Source organism: Heloderma suspectum, chromosome 2 (assembly GCF_057233095.1).
Source record: "Heloderma suspectum isolate Gila_16-S chromosome 2, 16-S_ref, whole genome shotgun sequence".
NCBI classification, from domain to species: Eukaryota; Metazoa; Chordata; class Lepidosauria; order Squamata; family Helodermatidae; genus Heloderma; species Heloderma suspectum.
The window spans coordinates 327,196,465-327,218,534 of record NC_139459.1 but is presented as its reverse complement, the minus strand read 5'-3'; the positions used below and the strand labels follow the sequence as shown (position 1 = coordinate 327,218,534).

Here is a 22,070-nt window from a genome sequence, read left to right as displayed (position 1 = left end):
TTTCTTGAACCAAATCGTATCTGCAGTTTCAGAAAAGTATCTCAAATACACAAAAAAGTTTACGAACATGTGTTGCTGATCCGGAGGTGGGTGGGAGAAAGAAAAGAAAAATGTGTTTGATATGAAAGAATGAGGCCAATTTATACAAAATGGGAGAGAAGCACAAAGTAGACCAGATCTATGTATAATGGCTGGCTGGTCTCTGCTTTGAAGGGAAAACATGATGCACAGTAGTCAAACTGGATAGATGCATTGTTAATAATTACAATGCATCTATCCAGTAAATAAATATTGTAAATAAATAAATGCATTGGATGCAAGATGGCTGACTGGATGATTTAGCTAAATAGAAGAATTCAGATGGGACACTAGTGAGAATGAGGAAAATGTGCCTGGTCTTGCTCGAGTACTACACTATGTTGAGCCTTGTGGCACTAGGAAGCAATAAGGGTAACACAGTTGATTACGTAGCAATTAGGCTGCCAATCCTACAGCTCCCCCTGAGTTCTGCTGGTATGATGATGTCACATACAAACATATGACTTAGTCAAGTCAGTGAGATGTTAGTGGCTTTGTTCGGGTTGCATTCAGTGGTGTTCCCCAGTTGGCAAAACCTACTCCATGCACATTACAAAGGAGGGAGGATATCAGTCCAAGAAGTATAGAATTTACCACAGCAATTTAGCATGGTTTTCTCACATAATTAAGAAGGTGCAGTACGTCAATAACAAGATGACGATGTGGAGCAGCAGGGAAAATATATGTTCAAAAGCATTTCTTTGCAAGTTAGCCATACTTGATTCCATTATTTATTTCCTGAAGCCTAATGGCGACGTTTGCTGCATGTCATTTCTCAAATTCATATTTCCTTAGCCCCGAGTATCTTTCACAGGTATAGGATATACATATCTTGCAATCAATGCTTGTTTGTCACGTGTATCCGTTATGCCAATACATGGAGTTGAGGCAGACATGGAGGCACACCAGAGGTGGGATTACACGATCGTGTCGTGCCAGTGTGCATTTAGTCAATGTGGAAGGATGCCCCCTCTGTTCCTACAATCATATTTGCCAAACATTCCAACATCTGAACAAAAAGAAATGTGTGGTTTATTGATTGAGTGCTTTACTGTGGAGATGGGAGCCCCGAAGCCCTTGCACAGTTCTCCTGTCTGTGACATCTTTCCCAGTCATTTAAATGGAGGGAACCGATGTGTGCATCCATCAAAGAATAGGCAAGCAGAAATGCTCCTTCCAATGAAATGAATGAAGAGACCACAGACTGTGCCTGTCTGCATGGACATATGTAAGCCATGGAGCTCCGGACTGGAAGCTAGACTTACAGAAAACTAGTACCAGATTGGGAGAAAAAGAACATTATTTTACAATTCTACCTATACTTTGTGTGACCTGTGCATGTCTGGCTTTAATCCAGTACTTCTAACTATTCGTTACAAAAATAATCTGAAATAGAACCTTAATTTAAAGAGATGGTTACTTCATGTGTTAAAGTTAAAATACAGACTACATGGTTCCTCTAGTCACTCTGGGCTCCTTAAAAAGTAATCTTGCTTGTCAGCTGGTGAGCGCTCTCTCTCCCTCTCTCTCTCTCTCTCTCAAGTAAATACATGTAATTATAAAGTTACCATTTTCAAATGGGAGAGTAATCCTTTCTTTATCCACTGGTAAAACAGCTTGCAATTATTTACAGCTGAGAACAAAGATTTGTCCAGAAAATCCTGCTAAATCAAGACAGATCTGACTGATTAAAACTTTACTCATCAAGACATTTGTAATACATTGCATGTGGGCAAGGAGTCTTTAAAGTCCAGGCAACAAATCTGTTAAGATTTATGGGAATAATCACAAACCTCCTGTTGGAGCAATGTACCAAATGGAAAACGCAAAATGTGCTGGTTCCTTCTTCACCCTCTTACGAAACATTCTATTCCTTCAGCTGTATTTTCATAATATCTTTGAGCTTCATTCTTGCCATTAAAAAATTATGACATTATTAATTCTAATTAAATTCAGGGAGCAATCCTATAGCTGCTAGTCTATGGCTAGATGGCCAAAGGATATCTGGTTTTCTGGGAACTGACCTTCCCCCGCTTCTGCGCTGCCTCGCAGGCAGCGCGGAAAAGCCCCATGCCTCGTGCTTGGAAGGGGAGTGCGGAGCATCGAAAGCGGGGCATTCCGGAGGGCGTTCTGGGGTGGGGAGGGCGGAAATGCCAGTACGACACATCCTATGTGTCGTCTGGCAGCCTCCTCCCCCGCTCTGCTCTCGGCTGTCTAGCGACAAATGCAGGGCAGGAGAAGTGCGGAGGGAACGATGCCCTCCATGCTTCGCCTGCCCTGCTGTGGATAGGCGGTCGCCTCTGAGTTCATAGTTTTCTGTGCACAGGATTGCACCCTCTCTCATCACATGGGAGTTCAAAGAAAATGTGATTTGCACATGTGATTTGAGGGCCTAGGACTGAGGACCAAAGTCAAGGGAAGATTAAAGGGATTAAATATGCATATCTTGGCCAATGCTTCAGAAGCTTGTAGGCGGATGTTTGTGTGACATGATCCTGGCCTATAATATTTGTTATGTTGAGACTGCAGATGATAAGGAAGACTGTTTCCAGTGACCCAAACAGCGAACAACATTAGAAGTAGCAAGATATATCATCAGACGTCTTTCAATGGGTAACAACTTTTTCCAGTGAAAGGGATGTATTAGAAGAAGCAGAAGAAGATTTGGGATCACACATATAGAAGAATACATAGAGACTAACATTTTTTTCCCCTTCTTCCTTATAGTGTTTTGCAGCGGTCACCCCACAGGAATTATATCAAGTTGGTTATGGGAATGTGCTGTGGGTTCTACTTAACTAGACTGGAGAGAGAAAAATGGTCATAGGTGTGTAGCTCCCCACCACATGGGAAAAAGACATTGCTGACTATCTCTTCCTGCTCACCCCATCTGCCATGTCAAAAAGGCAGGAAGGTATCTTACAGCTGGGATCTCTACTTTCCAAAATTTTATTTATTTATTTATTATTAAATTTATTAATCGCCCATCTGGCTGGTCACCCAGCCACTCTGGGCGATGTACAACATACAATAAAACAGTTTAAAACAATAAAATTCTACAATAAAAACATTTCCTAAAATACCCTAACCCACCCCAAATGCCTGCTTGAACAACCACGTTTTTAATGCACGACGGAAGCTCATTAAAGAGGGGGCATGACGGAGTTCCCTAGGGAGGGAGTTCCACACAGTGGGGGCCACCACAGAAAAGGCCCTCTCCCTCGTCTCCACCAGTCTAGCTGTCCTGGCTGATGGGACAGAGAGAAGGCCATCCGAGGCTGATCTTGTTAACGGCCTGTCTGGTGCTGCTGGAGGCGCTCCTTCAGATATAGGGTTTTAAAGGTCAAAACCAACACCTTGAATTTGGCCCGGAAAACAACTGGTAACCAGTGCAACTCCTTCAGCACTGGAGTGATGTGATCTCGCCGGTGGCTGCCTTTAATCAGGCGAGCCGCCGTGTTCTGTACCAGCTGCAGTTTCCGAACCGTCTTCAAGGGTAACCCCACGTAGAGCGCATTACAGTAGTCTAAACGAGAGGAGACTAGGGCATGTACTACTGATGGGAGCAGATGGTCGGGAAGGAAGGGGCGCAGCCGCTGTATCAGATGGAGTTGATACAGCACTGTCCGGCTCACAGCTGACACCTGAGCCTCCATGGACATCTGGGAGTCCAAAATGACCCCCAGGCTGCGGACCTGGTCTTTCAAGGGTAGCCGTACCCCATTCAACACCAGGTCAACATCCCCTAGCCTCCTCTTGTCTCCCACCAAAAGTACCTCGGTCTTGTCAGGGTTCAGCTTCAGCTTATTCCTCCCCATCCAGCCACTCACCGTCTCCAGACATTTGGACAGGGATTCTATGGCCAACCTTGGTGAAGATTTGAACGAGAGGTAGAGCTGCATGTCATCCGCATATTGATGACACTGCACCCCAAACCTCCTGATGATAGCCCCCAGCGGGTGGCCATGGGTCTGAAACCTCCTCTCCCAGTGCTACCCTCTGGTAACTGCTGGAGATGAAGGACCGGAACCACCGCAATACGGTGTCCCCAATGCCCAACCCCTCCAGGCGGTCCAGGAGGATACTGTGGTCAACGGTATCAAAAGCCGCTGAGAGGTCGAGGAGAACAAGGAAGGAGCATTCACCCCTATCCAGAGCCCTCTTCATATCACATTTGTTCTGAATAGGATTGTGAATTCACACCACGTCCAGCTGACGTGGGCACCAGTGGTGTAGTGGTAAATTTTAAAGTGCCGGCACTAGAATCATAGAATAGAATCATAGAATAGTAGGGTTGGAAGGGGCCTACAAGGCCATCGAGTCCAACCCCCTGCTCAATGCAGGAATCCAAGTCAGAGCATCCCTGACAAATGGCTGTCCAGCCTCGTCTTAAAGGCCTCCAGTGTGGGAGAGCCCACCACCTCCCCAGGTAATTGGTTCCATTGCCGTATTGCTCTGACACTCAGGAAGTTTTTCCTGATGTTCAGCCGGAATCTGGCTTCCTGTAACTTGAGCCCATTATTCCGTGTCCTGCACTCTGGGATGATCAAGAAGAGATCCTGGCCTTCTTCTCTGTGACAACCTTTCAAGTACTTGAAGAGTGCTATCACTCATCATGATGGTCCCCATTGCCACGCCCCCCAAGGAGAGTCCAAAAATTCAGGCAGCTGTGTTGATCCATCTCAACAAACCAGTTCTAGCAGTTTTCATCTCCAGCAGGAGCAGGCCTTTTTGTAAAGCTAATGGGTTTTAATTGTCTGTTGTAGATCAAGTTATCCCCCCCCCCAACACTTTGGATTACAACATGGATTATAATGCAATCCTTGTATTTTTGTTGGAAAAATTCATCCCCCCCCCCCCCCGCACTGTGAGAATTGCAGCTAAGGTCAGTGGAAACAAGGAGGTGACAGATGACATCAGCCTTTCTGCAAATCAAAAAGTCCCAGCAAGCCCTGGTTCCACTGCACCGCTGGTGGGCACCTTTTAGCTTCGGGCTTCAGCTGTTCACAGAAGGGAGCAACCAGTTTTCACCCTGCTCTGTGGACAGCTTCAGCGTAAGCCCACCTGAGCCCTGACAGCTTCTGCACAGTTCAGAAGGTGTAGCAGAGGAAAAGAGGAAGCAGACAGATACTACTCTGGCTTTTTAAACATTGTCTTAGCAACGTGTGCTGGGTGCTGTGCTGAGTATAGCTAAGCAACATGTTCACTGCCCCCCAAAGCGGGATATTAAATAGACACTAAATCAGCACTTAGCTGAATTGATAATTCTGACAGCAACCCTGTAAGGTAGGCCAGTATTATTATCCACATATCAGAAGGGAGACGGACTGCAGCATGTGTGTGGTGGCGGGCAGGTGAGGTTAAGATACAATGACTAGCCTAAGGCAGGGGTGGTAAACCTCTTTCACCCCAAGGGCCAGATTCAATTTTGGAGAAGGTCTTGGGGGTCGCATTCCAGTGGTGGGCGGGGCCAAAGGCAAAAGAAGTGGATACCAAAATTCTTTAGCTAGAAGGTCTTACTGCCATTAATTATGTTTTAGGAGAGGCATTTCAGTTCCTTACAATGGGAAAATACTGCGCAAAAGCTGGGAAACCACCAAACAATTGGTAGCTGGGGGAAAGGGGGAGTGGCTATCTGGGGAAACCCAGAGGGCCGGATTTAGCCCACGAGCCTGAGGTTTAACACCCCTGGCCTAAGACTGGATTGAGATTTAAGTGGGAAGCCAGACAGAGCAGTGGAGCTTCAATATAGCACACTCTGCCAAAGAACTCAAGAATACTTCTGGTGCATATGTATTTATTTTTATTTATTATCTTAACTCCACTGTTATACTCGACTTGTCCTCCAAAGACCCCATAGTGTCTTGGCTAATGGTTCCCAGGTTGTCCCCCATCCAGGCAGTTTACAGCACCATAAATGCTTAGCTCCAGCAGTGGAACTGTGATTGGAACCAACTAGCAAAATATACATGCTTCTACCACCAGAAACAAGCAGTGCACATGTTTTAGTTTCATGCTGCCCTTCTGTAACATCTACAACAACGTGCAAATGACCTGAAATCATGAAGTTATGCATTTCTCCTTCTCCTCTAGCCAATGATCAGGAAAAACACACAACGTGGCAGTTGCATATATATCAGGTTGGATCCAGATTGAAGCTGGGTCAACCACGCTGATGGCAGTGGACTTTCTTTAACCCCTAACACACAGACACACAGGGCTGGCCCAAGACACTGCTGCCTGAGGCGAAGGACAAGATGGCACCCACTCTCATTCCGTGTACAAAAGCCAGCTTGACTAGCAGATAAATCTTACTTCAATATTGGGGATGGAACATCTCTCCACTGGATATAAAGCCAGCTGACTAGCTTAGGGGGTGCAGGGCAAGCCGTGTGGCCCACATCTCTCTCCTCCAACACTTTCCTGCTGCCTCCCAGCATCTCTCTCCTGAAGCAACTGCCTTACTCTGCCTAATGGTCAGGCCGGCCCTGCAGACAAATACACCTGGCAGAGGTTGCAAGTATAAGGCTAGGGACTATCATGATTGTGTGGAGATTTCTATTCACTTTCAAATGAATGCAAGTAGAAGCTGCCTTGTCCAATCATCATAGGAAGATTGGGAACTGAGTGGATAGGGATGCCAGGGGTGGGGCTTGGGGGCATGCCTTTGCCCCGGTCCCCTTCGGCCTTATGTGAGCAGGCTGAATGCCTGCACAGGACTTCTAGGCATTCCCATTCCCATTAGCATTGTGTAATGTGGAGCACGTTTGCAATAGGAGTTGGTGGAAGAGGCTTTCCCGTTTCAGTGCTGCCTTAATACTGCTGCTCACGTAGGGGTGTATGAGACATTCCTTTCAATTCATTTTTCATCAGTATTTACCCAGTTCACACCGCCTGGCCCGAACACAGACTAGAATGCAATCTGTGGTCGACGTCTGCACATTTTCGAGCTTGCAGTGTGATTTGTGGACTCCCCCCCCCCCCGCCCCAATTGTGTCTGGCAGCACACTAACATTTGTAAAATATGCATGATAGAACGTGCACTGTTGAAAAATGCACACGAACACTCTTTAATCAACAGGAGAAGAATGGGTTTCAACAGTGTGCATAACTGATGTGTAGATTTGGAAAGATATGCACAAACATACGCATGCATTTTCATGCTGAAAGAACAAAAAACAAAGATCACAATCTGATACGGACAAGAGATGGAATGAGCTTCAAAGTGGAATTTTGAGAACTTCAGTGAACTCAAGTTTTGCTTGTACGCACATCCATATGCTCAAGTCATCAAGAGGTCAAGGAATCGAAGAGAATAAACTCAATGGACAGAAGGGGCCAGCAACTTACAAAGGAAGCCAATGGTAATGGAAAAGGGTAGGCAAGGAGACCGGTGAGCTTAGAGTCAAAGCTCAGTTGTGACTGGATTGATGTGCTGCACCAACATGTGGGTGACTAAAATATTTACACTCTCATCAGGGCTGGCCATTGACATTTTGCTGTCTGAGGCAAAGAACAACCTACTGAGGCCAACTAGACTGGCAGTTGAAGCTTACTTCAAGCCTGGTGATGGAATGGCACCCTCCACCTCACCTGAAGGTACCAGACTAGCTTAGGGATGTAGGGAAGGTTACCTGGAAGACACAGCTCTGTCTTCCAGCAGAAGGGAATGGCCAAAGGACTGCCACTGCACCTAAGGTAACTGCCTTGCTCTGCCAAATAGTAGGGCTGGCCCTCACTCTCATTTCATTTAAACTGGACAGCCATTTTTTCAAGTAAGAATAGTTCAAATGAACTATAGTAACATTTAATTGCCAAAACTTACCTTCAAGTCTAACCACTAGAGGCACTTTCAATTCAAGCTCTCGGCAGGCTTTGGTGATGCCGTTGGCTATAATGGCGCAGTTGACAATCCCACCAAAAATATTGACCAGAATTGCTTCAACCTAGGGGAAGAAAAAATAACATAGCATCAACCTTGCCCCCCTCCAAAAAAGAGGTGCCTTTTAAAAATGGAAGCGTACAATGGGGACTGATTAACATCTGTATTGCAGGATTCCAGCTACTATTATAAATGGATGGATATGAACTAAGCAGCAGGAAACTGGTGCAATATGATATATAAGGTGCCGGACAAAGTGGTTCAACTTCCTCAATATTATGTAGTGATGGGTGAGCTTCAGCCTGAAACAGACTGGTGTAGAAGTAAGCTGAGCTATTCCGCCCCCCCCCCCCCCGAAATGGCTTGGCTTGTTTCTGGGGTCAATTTGACACCGGAAGTTGTCCACACGTCCTCCATCCCACCTGCCATTGCAGTAGCTCTTGGAAAACTAGAATTCCCAAAGGCCTCTGGGGTTTCCTTTGCCTCGTTAGCAGCAGAAGGAGAGAGCCATTTCTCTCCTTTCCTTTCCTTTCCTTTCCTTTCCTTTCCTTTCCTTTCCTTTCCTTTCCTCTTCTTTATTTTATATCCTGCCTTTATGCCCCAAATGGCACTCATTGTACATAGAGTGCTTCTGTTGCTCCAGCCATGCTGCTTGGTTAACATGATTTAAAGTAGACACGGCTGAGCTCTCTGAAGATTGCCTCAAATTCACCTGGAAATTATTTATTTATTTTATTTATTAAATTTATTAATCGCCCATCTGACTGGTCACCCAGCCACTCTGGGCGATGTACAACCCACCATAAAACAATTTAAAACAATAAAATTTTACCATAAATTTTTTTTTTTAAAATACCCTAACCCACCCCAAATGCCTGCCTGAACAACCACGTTTTTAATGCACGACGGAAGCTCATTAAAGAGGGGGCATGACGGAGTTCCCTAGGGAGGGAGTTCCACAGAGTGGGGGCCACCACAGAGAAGGCCCCCTCCCTCGTCCCCACCAGTCTAGCTGTCCTGGCTGATGGGACAGAGAGAAGGCCATCCGAGGCTGATCTTGTTAAGCGGCCTGTCTGGTGTTGCTGGAGGCGCTCCTTAAGATAGGCTGGGCTGGAACCATATAGGGTTTTAAAGGTCAAAACCAACACCTTGAATTTGGCCCGGAAAACAACTGGTAACCAGTGCAACTCCTTCAGCACTGGAGTGATGTGATCTCGCCGGCGGCTGCCTTTAATCAGGCGAGCCGCCGCGTTCTGTACCAGCTGCAGTTTCCGAACCATCTTCAAGGGTAACCCCACATAGAGCACATTACAGTAGTCTAAACGAGAGGAGACCAGGGCATGTACTACCGAGAGGGAGCAGATGGTCGGGAAGGAAGGGGCGCAGCCGCCGTATCAGATGGAGTTGATACAGCACTGTCCAGCTCACAGCTGACACCTGAGCCTCCATGGACAGCTGGGAGTCCAAAATGACCCCCAGGCTGCGAACCTGGTCTTTCAAGGGTAGCCATACCCCATTCAACACCAGGTCAACATCCCCCAGCCTCCTCTTGTCTCCCACCAAAAGTACCTCGGTTTTGTCAGGGTTGAGCTTCAGCTTATTCCTCCCCATCCAGCCACTCACCGTCTCCAGACATTTGGACAGGGATTCTACGGCCAACCTTGGTGAAGATTTGAATGAGAGGTAGAGCTGCGTGTCATCCGCATATTGATGACACTGCACCCCAAACCTCCTGATGATAGCCCCCAGTGGCTTCACATAGATGTTAAATAGCATCGGGAAGAGGATGGAACCCTGTGGCACCCCACAAGTAAGTGGCCACGGGTCCGAAACCTCCTCTCCCAGTGCTACCCCCTGGTACCTGCCGGAGAGGAAGGACCGGAACCACTGCAATACAGTGTCTCCAATGCCCAACCCCTCCAGGCGGTCCAGGAGGATACCGTGGTCAACGGTATCAAAAGCCGCTGAGAGGTCGAGGAGAACAAGGAAGGAGCATTCACCCCTATCCAGAGCCCTCCTCATATCATCCACCAAGGCGACCAAGGCCGTTTCTGTCCCATGCCCAGGCCTGAAGCCCGACTGAAATGGGTCTAGATAATCAGTTTCTTCCAAGTGTGCCTTCAACTGCACCGCCACCACCCGCTCAATCACCTTGCCCCAAAATGGCAGATTTGAGACTGGGCGAAAGTTGTTCAGAACTTGAGGATCCAAGGAGGGCTTCTTTAAGAGCGGTCTTATCACTGCCTCCTTGAGGGCTGATGGCATCACTCCCTCCTCAAGGGAGGCGTTCACCATCGCCTTGATCCCCTCACCCAGTCTCTCTCTGCAGCTCATAATGAGCCAAGATGGGCAAGGATCAAGTAAGCAGGTGGTCGGCCTTACAGATGAAAGCACCTTGTCCACTTCATCAGGAGGAAGAAGCTGGAACCGATCCCACAAAACCGGTTTGCCACAGGCCGCCTCTTGCTCACTAACTGTATCCACAGTGTGCAGAGTAACACACCTAATCTGATCAATTTTATCTGCAAAGTGCCTTGCCAAAGCCTCACAGGAGGCCTTAGAATGCTCCAGTGGTTCCGGAGCCACAGGACCGACCAGGCTCCGGACCACTTGGAACAGCCTCCTGGGGCAGCACTCTGCAGACGCGATGGAAGCAGCATAATATTCCTTTTTTGCTGCCTTCACCGCCACGTGATAGGCTGAAGATATAGCTCTAGCCCGTGTCTGATCGTCTTTGGAGCGAGACTTCCGCCACCGGCGCTCTAGCCGTCTCACCTCCTGTTTCAGAGCTCGTAACCACGGATTGAACCATGGTGCAGTCCGAGCCCTGTTCAGGGGGAGAGGGCGTTTCGGAGCCACCCGATCTAATGCCCCAGTAATTGCGGCATTCCAGCCACCCACCAGGGTCTCGACCGAGTGGCCGTTGGCATGCCCCAGAGAATCCCCAAGCGCATTCAGGAATCCATTTGGATCCATAAGACGCCTGGGGCGGACCATTTTAATGGGTCCTCCACCCCTGCGGAGGGGTTGTGGAACCGAGAAGTCCAACATCACCAGATAGTGATCTGACCATGACAAGGGGGTGGTGGATATACCCCCGACTTCCAGATCACTCCCCGCTTCTCCAGAAACAAACACAAGGTCTAGTGCATGACCGGCTACATGGGTGGGTCCAGTTAGAATATGGTGCAGCTCCCAGGAGGCCATGGTCTCCATGAAGTCCCGAGGTGCTCCTGTGAGGATGGCCTCCGAATGTACGTTGAAGTCCCCCAACACCAGTAAGTTAGGGGACTGTACACGCACATCAGAGACCACCTCAAGCACCTCGGCCAGGGAGTCAGTCGTGCAGCGGGGTGGACGGTACACGAGCAGAATCCCCAGACTGCCCTTCGGGCCCAACCTCCAGTACATGCACTCAACAACCTTGGTCTCCCGGAGAGGGGGTCTGGTGAAGACCAAATTACCCAGCATCTTCCCCTGCAAGCCAGAAGATCTTAGGTAACTTTTTCCCAATCCAATCCAATCCAATCCAGTCCAATCCTATCCAATGGAGCTTGGACAAATTACTTCAGCTTTCCTTGAATGATTACACCCTCTGCTGCTCCTATGCAAACAAACGGAGCTAACATCACTCCATTTGTTTGCAGGGGGTGGGACCCTGCAGGGTCCAATACATGTGTGGGTAGGGGACCCTCCCTCCCTCTCCCTTGCAGTTCCTGCAACCCTTTACATTTTCTCTAAGCAATGGGACATAGCTGCATTACACTGCATAGGGGAAGGTAGCAATTATTCTCTAGCTCTTCTCGGCTTGAATTTTAACCTCATCCGGAGAAGATTTGGGAGGCTTGTAAAGCCTGCATCTTCTTTGACCTGCTGGAGATTGTATTTGAGCCTGCATCTCTAATTTGATAGGGCCAGGCTTTAGATCAGGGCTGGGCAATTGCAGGGGGTCCAGGGGCCAAAATTCAACCCGCTGAGCTATCCATAGCCACTATGGAGTGCCATTTCACCAAAAAAAACCCCCAAACACTCCTGCCAGCAAATCTGATGGCATGCTGGAGGAGGTGGGGGGGGGGGCTGCATGTGGCCCACAGGGGCATGTGGCCCACCCTTTTTTAAGTCCAAATAAATATTTCCAGGGATTTGCATCACCACGCCATGACACCAGGTGTCTGGTGGGCTCTTTTGTTATATGAACCCTTGAAAAGTTGGACTCGAAATCTCTCGAGTTTTGGGCTCAGAAGTGAATGAACTGAGTAGCTGTGATATTTTCAATCTCAGTTCTCTATAAAAGGGCAGTAGTCATGATGACCCTCAATAGGTTGTGAAGAAGATACATAAGGTCCATTCCAAGTATGCTTTAAAACATACAGTATAGAGATCGGGCCTTGAGGATGATGATTAGGAACACAGCCATACCTTCTGACTTAAGATTGCTCTGGGAAAATGTACTCTAAGAGGCCTTTGATACAATCTGCTTGGGTAATGTGCTTCTCTTTCTCATTTGTTGCAGAATATATACATACAGGTTGCACTTCTGCTATGGGGAGATTTGCATTTCTAGTATTAAGAAGCACGGTATTTTGCACCTGTGAAAATGCAGTACTTTCCAGAAGATTGTGCATTTATTGCTTATTGAGACTGCCGTGTGGAATGGGATTGCACAAGAGTCATGGACATCTATTCGCTAATGCATGACACGATTACTGATTAGTAACCATTTCTCCTGTAGTAGTTCTATTTTGTGAACTTTATTTTCTCCCCTTAATTATTTTGAGGCTCTCTACTGTATAATTCCAGGGGAGACCTCCTCTAGCCAAAGTTTTTTTAGAAGTGGGAAACAACAAAGAAAGTTTTCATTAAAAACAAATCCCTACTGCTATGCAAACCTTTTGCTGCTAATAATAATAATAGCAATAATAAATCACCACAGTAGTCTGTGGTAGTGCTGGAGTGCACATCTAGTTAGAGTTCTTAAAAAAGGTAAACAGCCTTATGGTTATGCATCCCCCCACCCCCCAAGGCTATCCTTCACCCTAATAGTGTGGACTTTTGCCATTAAATATAGGATTTGCAAGGGTACTGTGCAAAGGCTAAAATGTGACTGGGTGATAATTGTGAAAGGCCACCAGAGGACAGTTGGTTTCTACCTTTAAGGGTGACAAGGAAATCCAAGCTCAACAGCAGGGGAGTTTTTGGTTCCTAAATTTAGGAATAACTATCTCAAGCCAGAAACTCAAATGGGATCCTACAAATTAGCCATTCATGAAGAGGTGGCATGTTTCTTAAGAATGAAGGTTGGTTTTCTATAGGGCTGGTTCAATACTTTTCAAACCTTGTGAGCTGTAGCTGATGCCAATGTGTGCGCTAACATCAATAAATGTAAAATTTGAGATGGAGAACGTGGTCACTGTTCATCAACATTTGTGGTGAAGAGAGAATGTCAGAGAGAGAAAGAGATTCCAATATATTCCTTCTGTGTAACAAAGGGGAGAGCAGAAAGGCTTGACTTCTTATTATCTTTTAGTCAGTGCTTCATCTGAATAATCTGAGCCACAACATTTAGCATGTGGATTCTTACTGAAACAACTGGCACATATTCCATATTCAAAGCAGCGTGGACAGAGAGGTAATATACTTGCCCTGACTTGATAAATAGGATTTAAAAAAAAATCCTCTATAATTAACAAGGAGAGGTAACTAATAGGGAATTCATTACAACAGATAAATTGATAAGTCCCACTGGGAAAAGGGCTATCCATCAACTTGGATGAATTGAAATCTCTGCACCTAACTCACAATTAAATTACCCTATACACGTTCTATTCCTTTTTGACTTGAGGCCATTCAAAATGTAGCTCTGAAGAAGACGTTATTTGTCTAACCACCACACATAATGATTTTCCTGCTGCCTGTGAGAACCTCCCCATGGAACCTGCACCTAAGGTAACACTCAACACAATCATTATTACCACAAGGTACGCTGTTTTGTGTACATCAGATCAAGATGCAGATCAATTTATTTATTTATTTATTTATTACATTTATATCCCGCCTTTTTTCCTCCAAGGAACTCAAGGTGGCATACATAATTCTCCTCCTCCTCCATTTTATCCTCACAACAACAACCCTGTGAGGTAGGTTGGGCTGAGAGTCTGTGACTGGCCCAAAGTCACCCAGTGAGCTTCCATGGCCAAGTGGGGACTAGAACCCAGATCTCCTGACTCCCAGTCCAGCACTCTAGCCACTACACCACACTGGCTCTCATTGGATCAAGTGAGTTTCAGCAGGCTAGTGAACTATGACACAGTGGCATCCAGTCCGTTTGATGACCCACCAACTCAAACAGCTTGCTACATGATAACAACCATGTAGAAACTGGCCCTGAGGAAATCTGATGTATGGAATATTCATAAACATTCTAACTACTTATGGAGAAGGTCACTTAGGAATAGCGATGATCAGTGCAGCTGCTGTGAGGAAAAACAGAAGGCTGGTTGAGCTAGAGGAAAATTTTCCAGGAGAAGATGGGAATCTGCTTGAGGGAAGGAGGAATAAGTTTGCTGATAGAAAAGCTGGTGGCTTGTGAAGCCAGGACCAGGAACTGAAAGGGAAGCAAAATAGAACAATCATGTGTCAGTGTTGAGGCCGGAGCTGATTTCTACATTCAAGTAACCAATTAAAGAAATGGCACCAGGTTTTTAACAATGTACATTTGAAACCTCAGGATGGAATATACTATTTTATTATATATTTTAAATATTTATATACCACCCTTTGGCTTGGATCCTGAGATCCTGTGAACAGAACTCTGGTCATGGGAAGACCATGCTGAAGGAAAGAGGGAGGTTATTTTTGCTGCTTTCCCCCACCCTCCATCAACTCTGGAGAGTTGGGGGACCCTCTGGAACAGTGTGAGAGGTGGTGCAGGGGGGCTGCAGGGCAAAGGGGGGGGGGAAGGATAAGCAAAAACTGCCTCCCCCTCTTCTGCCAGAGTCTTTGTTGTATTAATGGCTCTTCTGTGAATGGAAGAAGAGCAAGGCAGGATCCAAGCCTTCATAAGAATATATTCCAGTACACTGTACAAACGTTAGAAATATAACAGTCAGAATAAAATGGCAAACATTGGCAAACAAAGAGCAGATAAAAGATAACACAACAATGCTTAAATGTATTGCATAAATTCATTTGGCAGGCATGACTTGAGTTAAACAAAAGAGAGCTTCCTTTCATTAGGCTGTCCTCCCAATCACTATTATCTATTGCCTGATATGACAATACAATAATACCATCTATATTTAAAAGTAAAAAATAGAATAGTTTCATTAAAATCCTTCAGGGCTAACTCAGATCACAACACTGTTGTGCATTATAAATATATGCTCTTAATAAACAAGAGGACTCTAAACTCAGCATCATTTTAATACAATGAAGAGGACACTGACAACCATCTCGTTAACTCTCTGTTCAGCTAGGTTTTACTTTTCCTTTGCTTCTCTTGTTGTCTAGAACAGCCTAAATTTTGCTTTTACATTTCCCACTAAATGCTGTTTTGAATATCACACTTGATGCTGCAGAAGGAATGCCAGAGAGAGATTTCTCTAGTCAAGAAGTAAGTGATTTGAGCCACATTTGACAAAACCTGTATAGATGGGGTTTATTTAAGGATAGGAATCCTCTATAAGTAATTTCAGCAGACTCCCACCTTTCATTTAGAAAAGAAAAGGCATGTTTCTTAATCTCATGGTTGGGATACATTTGAAAACCTTTTATATATTTTCTGTTTTTATATTACACCCTGCCCTCCCTCCTGAGAATGATTGTGTTGAGGCTTTCACTGTTAAGGACTTCTTTACTGAGAAAAACTTCTAGACAATATAAAATTATTCCACCGCCCTGTTATCTAGAAATTACACATCTCTCTAACAAATGTGAGAATATTGTACATCATAACACCTTCATCTCCTTTACTCCAATGCAGCCAAAAGCAAAGAGAATTCACCAGGGACATGCAAAAAATCGGCAGAACAATAAACTAAACACTGACTTTGAATCTAGACATTTGGAATATACTTTTATACCTCGCTGATGCATTTTTCTATCAGAAGATATGAATGGTTCAGGCTCATCTAGAAGATACACCAAATACACAGACGCTGTTCACACAACACGCTAACCCACACTCAGTGGTTGAATGTGGGTTGCTTTGAACTGTGGGTTGTTTGCTGAACCGTGGGTTAGTGTGTTATCTGAACACGACATATTTTCCACAGGGTGGGTTACTGTGTTGTCTGAACGCAGCCAAGGTGGTTTGTTAACGATGCAGTGTGGCTTGTTAACCACTCTGAACAATCCAACAACATTCCATGGGTTCTCAAGGTGGCTTGTTGGAGAAAATAAGCCACACTGCATGGTTAACAAGTCACCCTGACTGCATTCAGAAAACATGCTAACCCACAGTTCAAAACAACCCACTCTCAACCACTGACTGTGGGTTAGCGTATTGTGTGAACAGCTGCACAGTTTCAGTTTCAGCTGTGCGTTCAGCATCTCCTTTCTTCTTTGGATCATTCAGTTGGACTTATAATGTACTGTGATGTCACAATGTTCTGCATTTTTCCATCCACTCCACACTGTAGGCTGCTGTTGCTGAGTGGTGGGTGGGAAGGAAACATGGGATGACCTGACATCACTACACGAGTTACATTTTACAACACATTATGGAGGGGAGAGAGGAGCTAAACGTGCTGCCACTGTTTCCAGCAACAAGGTTAGCCTAGAGATGCACAAGAATCTCGTTTTGATTTGTTTTGGGGCTGAACTTGCCCTGTTTGCACCCCCAAATGCAAATGTGAGCACATTCTTTGGGCAAAGCGTGCATATTCCCGAGGCAGAGAACGCGTTCACAAAAATTGTACTTGAAAAATGTGCATTTTAAAGAAATGCACATTTTCACGCTTTAGTCAGTGGGTGGGTGGGGGTATGCATTTGGGTGCATGGTTTTAAAACTTGCACATCAAAATGCACACATTTCCATTTCAAACAATAAGAGAAAAAGCTTGCATTTGGGAATGGGGACGAGGTGGAACTCAGAGAACTTTGACAAACTTGAGCCTTGCTGGCTCTCCCATCCCTAGTAATCCTTATGCAAACAGGGAAGTACTTTGTTCAGATGTCACATTGTCTGATCTTCCAAAGCATGGTTTGGAGGAGTGGGAATGAGCTGTGTGCATGCACGCTCCCTCCTCCCCTTTCTTCCTCCCATTTGTGCGTTTGGATTAACAGAAAACTTCCTGGCTTGTCAAACCACAGGTTGCCATGACAATCTGAACTTGCAAACTGATTCGAGCAAATCCTCCACACCAGCAGTCATGACAAATCAGGAAGCTGGGTGCATGAGGAAAAGGAGGAAGGGTGCATGCACATGGCTGATTCCTGATCCTCTAAAATGGCTTGTAGGAGGCAGAGAACATGACATCTGGATGCAGCCCCTGAAAAGAATTCTGTGGCCAATCTTCTTTTCTCAAATGAGCTCCTAATGTAGTACCAGCCACGTGACTTAAGGAACCATGTTTACATCATTAAAGAAAGGGAAGAAGATTTTATGCCCAATAGAGATACTTTAATTCCTAATGCAGGCACTTTCATTTAAGGACCTTGTTTTCTGTTTTCAGGCTGAATTCTAATCAGTTTCTCTAATCCACTGCCAGCTAGATGAACAAAAAAAATATTGGAAGGGAAATGAGATTTAGCACTAGGTAACTGACATTTGTGTGTCTGGCTTTAATAATAATAACAATAATATAAATAAAATCAGTTAAATTAGAGAGGAGCCTGAATGAGTTTAGTCAATAAGGAAGTGAATCAGGTGGAGAATTTAATCTTGGGCTTTATTGTGTTCTTATCAATAAGCCAAAAGACGAGTTCAAATGGCGAAGAGATTCATTTGCAACCCTGGCTAAAAATTGGTGAACATTGTTTATCCTGCCTTTGCTGCCCTAAATGGATTCGGCTTTTCCTTAAAACAGTTTCAAACATTCTGGCGATGTATGCTGATGAAGGGGTTTGTTCCTGTATTTCTGTGTGCACAGAAAGGAGGAGGCTGAAAAAGTGTTCAATAGGGAAAAAGAAAAACACCCACTGCATATTGCAAACAAGCCCTCATTAACATATCCCGCATCTGAGGCATAAAATGTGCACTGAGAACAGAGCGGCCTGCCTGCAGACGGGAGAGAATGCCTCGCGTGGCATATTAATGATTAACATTTCCCCCTGACTTCATGCCGTGCAAGACTAGGCTTCAAGTAGCCTTTTAGGAGGAAGTCTCGATGCAAGCATCTTTGTCCGGTAACTGCTTGCTTTTCCTGACACAGCAGACATGAAATATCCATCACAAGGAAGCCAGGGCCGACGGCAAATGCGAATGCTAATATGTAAAGACGTCCACTTCTATGGCCAATGTGCAGCTCATCAATACTAAGGATTAATGTTGGGAAATAGGTGCTACATGAGGACTTGTCAGCATTTTACAAGCGCTCACACACCCCGCCCACAGGAGGCTATACATCTTCAGTAACCGCCAGCCAAGAATGGAACTGCACAGCTAGAATCATAGGGGATTGGCAGGGGACCCAAAGGTCTTTCGACCTGCCCTAGAATAGGGGCCTTCATGCACTAATTCGCATTTGCCCCACACATTAATACCTTCTCAATGGCTGCTAGTCATGTCGGCGATATGGTACCTCCAGTATCAGAGGCAACCAGTGGAGGCTGGTGGCTCTGATTTTGGTGGGTCTGTGCATCCACTCTTGGTTTTAGTCCGAGCCAGCCAGAACTCTAAAGTAGCTACCTAAGGTGCTGAACATATTTGGGGGATGGGATTCAACACCTTGGATAGAGTTCTGACTGGTTCTGACTGAACCCCGGAATGGATTCACAGCCCCACCGAAATCGGAGCCACCAGCCTCCACTGGAGACAGTATGACTCTGAATACCAGTTGATGGGAAACATGACCAAAAGGATGCTGTTGCGCTCATGTCCTGCTTGTGGGCTTTCAGAGGCAGCTTGTTGGCCACTGTGTGAACAGAATGTTGGACTAGATGGACCCTCGATCTGATTCAGCAAGGCTCTTATGTTCTTACTGATTAACCTGCATTGCTATGTCAGGATTAGTGTCCATGAAACGGCTGCCACATAGCACCTGCCTATTATTAATACAGAATTGATTTACAGTATTTATAGGCTGCCCTGTAAGAGCTCTCAGGACAGCTCACGACAAGAAAGAAAACAATGGAAGATGCAATTTACCCAGACAAGACATTAATATCAGTATAATATAACATTAAAACACTTAGCGGGTACTTCCAGATGAGGCTTTTCTGGTTCCATCGCCCTGCCTCATTCACAGAAGTTTACAGGAGGTCCAGACATCACTGACTTCTTGTAATCCTCTCGTATTTCCTTACAGCTTCTTCTGTCTTTTCCCTTAATGCAGAAAATTGGTCAATGAGAAAAAGATGGAACTGCTGCATTCTGATTGCTCCTGCTAGGAGCCCTCCATCTGGAAGCACCCCTAGAGAGTAAAAACAGCTTCATGCTAAATCAGATTAAGAACACAATCCTATGCATGTTTAGAAAGAAAAAAAAGGCCTACAACTCCCAGCATTCCCCAGGCAGCCATTGGATTGTGCCCTAAGAGGCCTAGAAAATATAAGGAGTTTTGCCTGGTGCAAGGACACCAGTAGGTGTGAGCCTCTCTAGTGGTGGTGGTGGTAGAGGCACCATGGGCAACAGCACTCTCCCACCCATGTTCTCCAGCGACTGGTGTATGTAGGCTTACTGCCTCTGATACCAGAGGTAGCATAGAGCCATCAGGACAAACAGCCTCTGATGACCTTCTCCAGGAATTTGTCTACCCCCCTTTTAAAGCTGTCCAAATTGGTGGCCATCACTACATTTGTGGTAGCAAATTCCATAGTTTGACTATGCGCTGGGTGAAGAAGTACTTCCTTTTGTCTGTCCTGAATCTTCCACCGATCCGCCTCATGGGATGACCCCAGGTTCTAGTATTATGAGAGTGGGAGAAAAATGTCTCCCTATCCACATTCTCCACACCCCGCAGGATTTTGTACACCTCTATCATGTCTCCCCTTACTTGCCAGTTTTCCAAGCCCGTTACTGCGCCAAGGCACATATTTAACACCGTCGTTGTCCCCGCTGGATTTGACAAAAACGAGAAGCATATTGATGACACCTCACTCCAAATCTCCGGATGACCTCACTCAGCACAGACCGTGTTTACATGGCACATGTCAAGATTTCTTATACATTACCTCAGAATTCCCCCTGCCTGTGGGTGAGTGGGGCTGAACCCTCCTCACTCTCTCACCATATCTGCCTGAGGCCTCAGTGCTTTTTCTCCCACCTGGGCTCACAAGCAGTATTGGAGCTGGGGGGGGGGGGGGAAGCATCAGGAAATATACCATGAACAGGAAGGGAGGGCCCAGCTCCGAACACAATCTTTATACCTTAACTGGCTGACAGCTGAACGACAAACAGACTGTTGCCATCATGGCTGCTCTGGCGCATGTGTGTGTAACAGCACAGCTCCTGATGAGGGCAGATGCTGAAACATTTAGCTTAAAATAGTTTTTGAATACTGTGCTGTTAGTCTTCTATCTTTCCTAATATTGCACACGCATGCGCGCGCCCACACACACACACACAGTATTCTATTGTATATAAATGTACACATACATACATAATTTTTATTTTTATTTTATTTAAAACATTTGTATCCTGTCCTATATCATTAAGATCTCAGGGAGGCGGGCGTACATTATAGATACACATAAACATACATACTTGCTTTGAGCTTGGCAAACCTTGACATCACGTATTTTCAAATGAAAAACAAAAAAGCCCTACCACACACACAGAACTCATTTATAAATCTATATACTGGCCGTCTAGCTGTCTACTGCTGCAGCAGCAATCTCATCTACCAGGTATCCTTTGAATTCTACACCAGCAAAATGAATACTGTGTACAATGACTAAAAGTATTTTGTGTATGTCGAGGTGCATGCAGCGCATGAGTTCTCAAAAGGATTTCTCTAATACGGAACCTTCCTAGAAAACATCAAACAATACAATGGTGCACATTATCCCTTCACAGCCTCAACATACATTTATTCTTAACAGCACAGGGCGAAGAGCAGAATCAGTACTGCCAAGAGAAAAACAAGCCCAGCTGTTTCTGGACCACAATGCCAGAAGTGCTGATTAATTCATAAAGCACTGTAAACATTGACTTAAAAGTAATAAATGAGAAATGGAGGCCTTTGATACTTTTATGGGAAACTGTTAATTTGAAATAAAGACCTCTCTATAAACACTATATAATGTGGGGAAATAACTTTAAAAACAAATCTCTCCCTCCCTCTCACATACGCACACACAGAGGTGAGTAATTGAAGGGCTAATTAACAGGAGTTCTTAGATCCCAAGAATCAAAGCTGCTGCTAATGTTCCCTTTATGAGTTGCTTCTCTTGAAGACAAATTAAATGTTATCTAATCTTGCAGCAGTAGGAAAAGCTAATCTTCTGGGTTGGTTTTTCATCGACTGCTGGTGTCAGATGTCTCCATCAGAAAACACCAGCACAGGGGGAAAAAAAATCTGTTCTAAACAATATTCTGAAATTACTGATATCACTGTCTGACCTTGCTGTAATCTGTTGCTCTGTAGCTTGATCCATTTATTTTAGCTGAAACAAGCTGCTCAGCGACTGTCAGTAAAGCCGAGTCTGCAGTGAATTAAAAGCTACATATTGGAGAGAGCTTTTTGCCTCAAGCCTACTGTGATTGAAATCTGACAAACCCTTTTTACACCTCCAGGTATCTCAATGAATTTGCCGAACACGCCTCCCCTTCCAAGGCAAACAAGCTCTACTTAACCCTTTCACTGGCTGCAGTGGTCCCCAAATTCCTGTCCCTAAAATAATGTTTCCTTTCCCGTTCTTTCTCAAAGATGTTACCATCAAGATGCTCCCAGGGGCAGGGAAGCCAAGGAAATATGGGACATTTTTGAATTCCAAGGTGTTGCTACTG

At 45.3% G+C, this 22,070-nt stretch overlaps 1 protein-coding gene across 7 annotated transcripts in view; it reads right to left on the bottom strand.

The window, feature by feature from the left end:
* The window catches only part of SUCLG2 (succinate-CoA ligase GDP-forming subunit beta), a 293,645-nt gene that overhangs the window by 11,661 nt on the left and 259,914 nt on the right, over positions 1-22,070 (bottom strand). For 5 of the 7 annotated variants that reach the window (XM_084840442.1, XM_084840447.1, XM_084840440.1 and 2 more), the window contains one exon: positions 7,904-8,024. In XM_084840442.1, coding sequence (XP_084696568.1) covers positions 7,904-8,024 — 121 coding nt within the window. Of the gene's footprint in view, positions 1-7,903; positions 8,025-18,796; positions 19,446-22,070 lie in introns of those variants that run through there. The other 2 variants (XR_014788568.1, XM_084840443.1) reach the window with 2 other exon arrangements.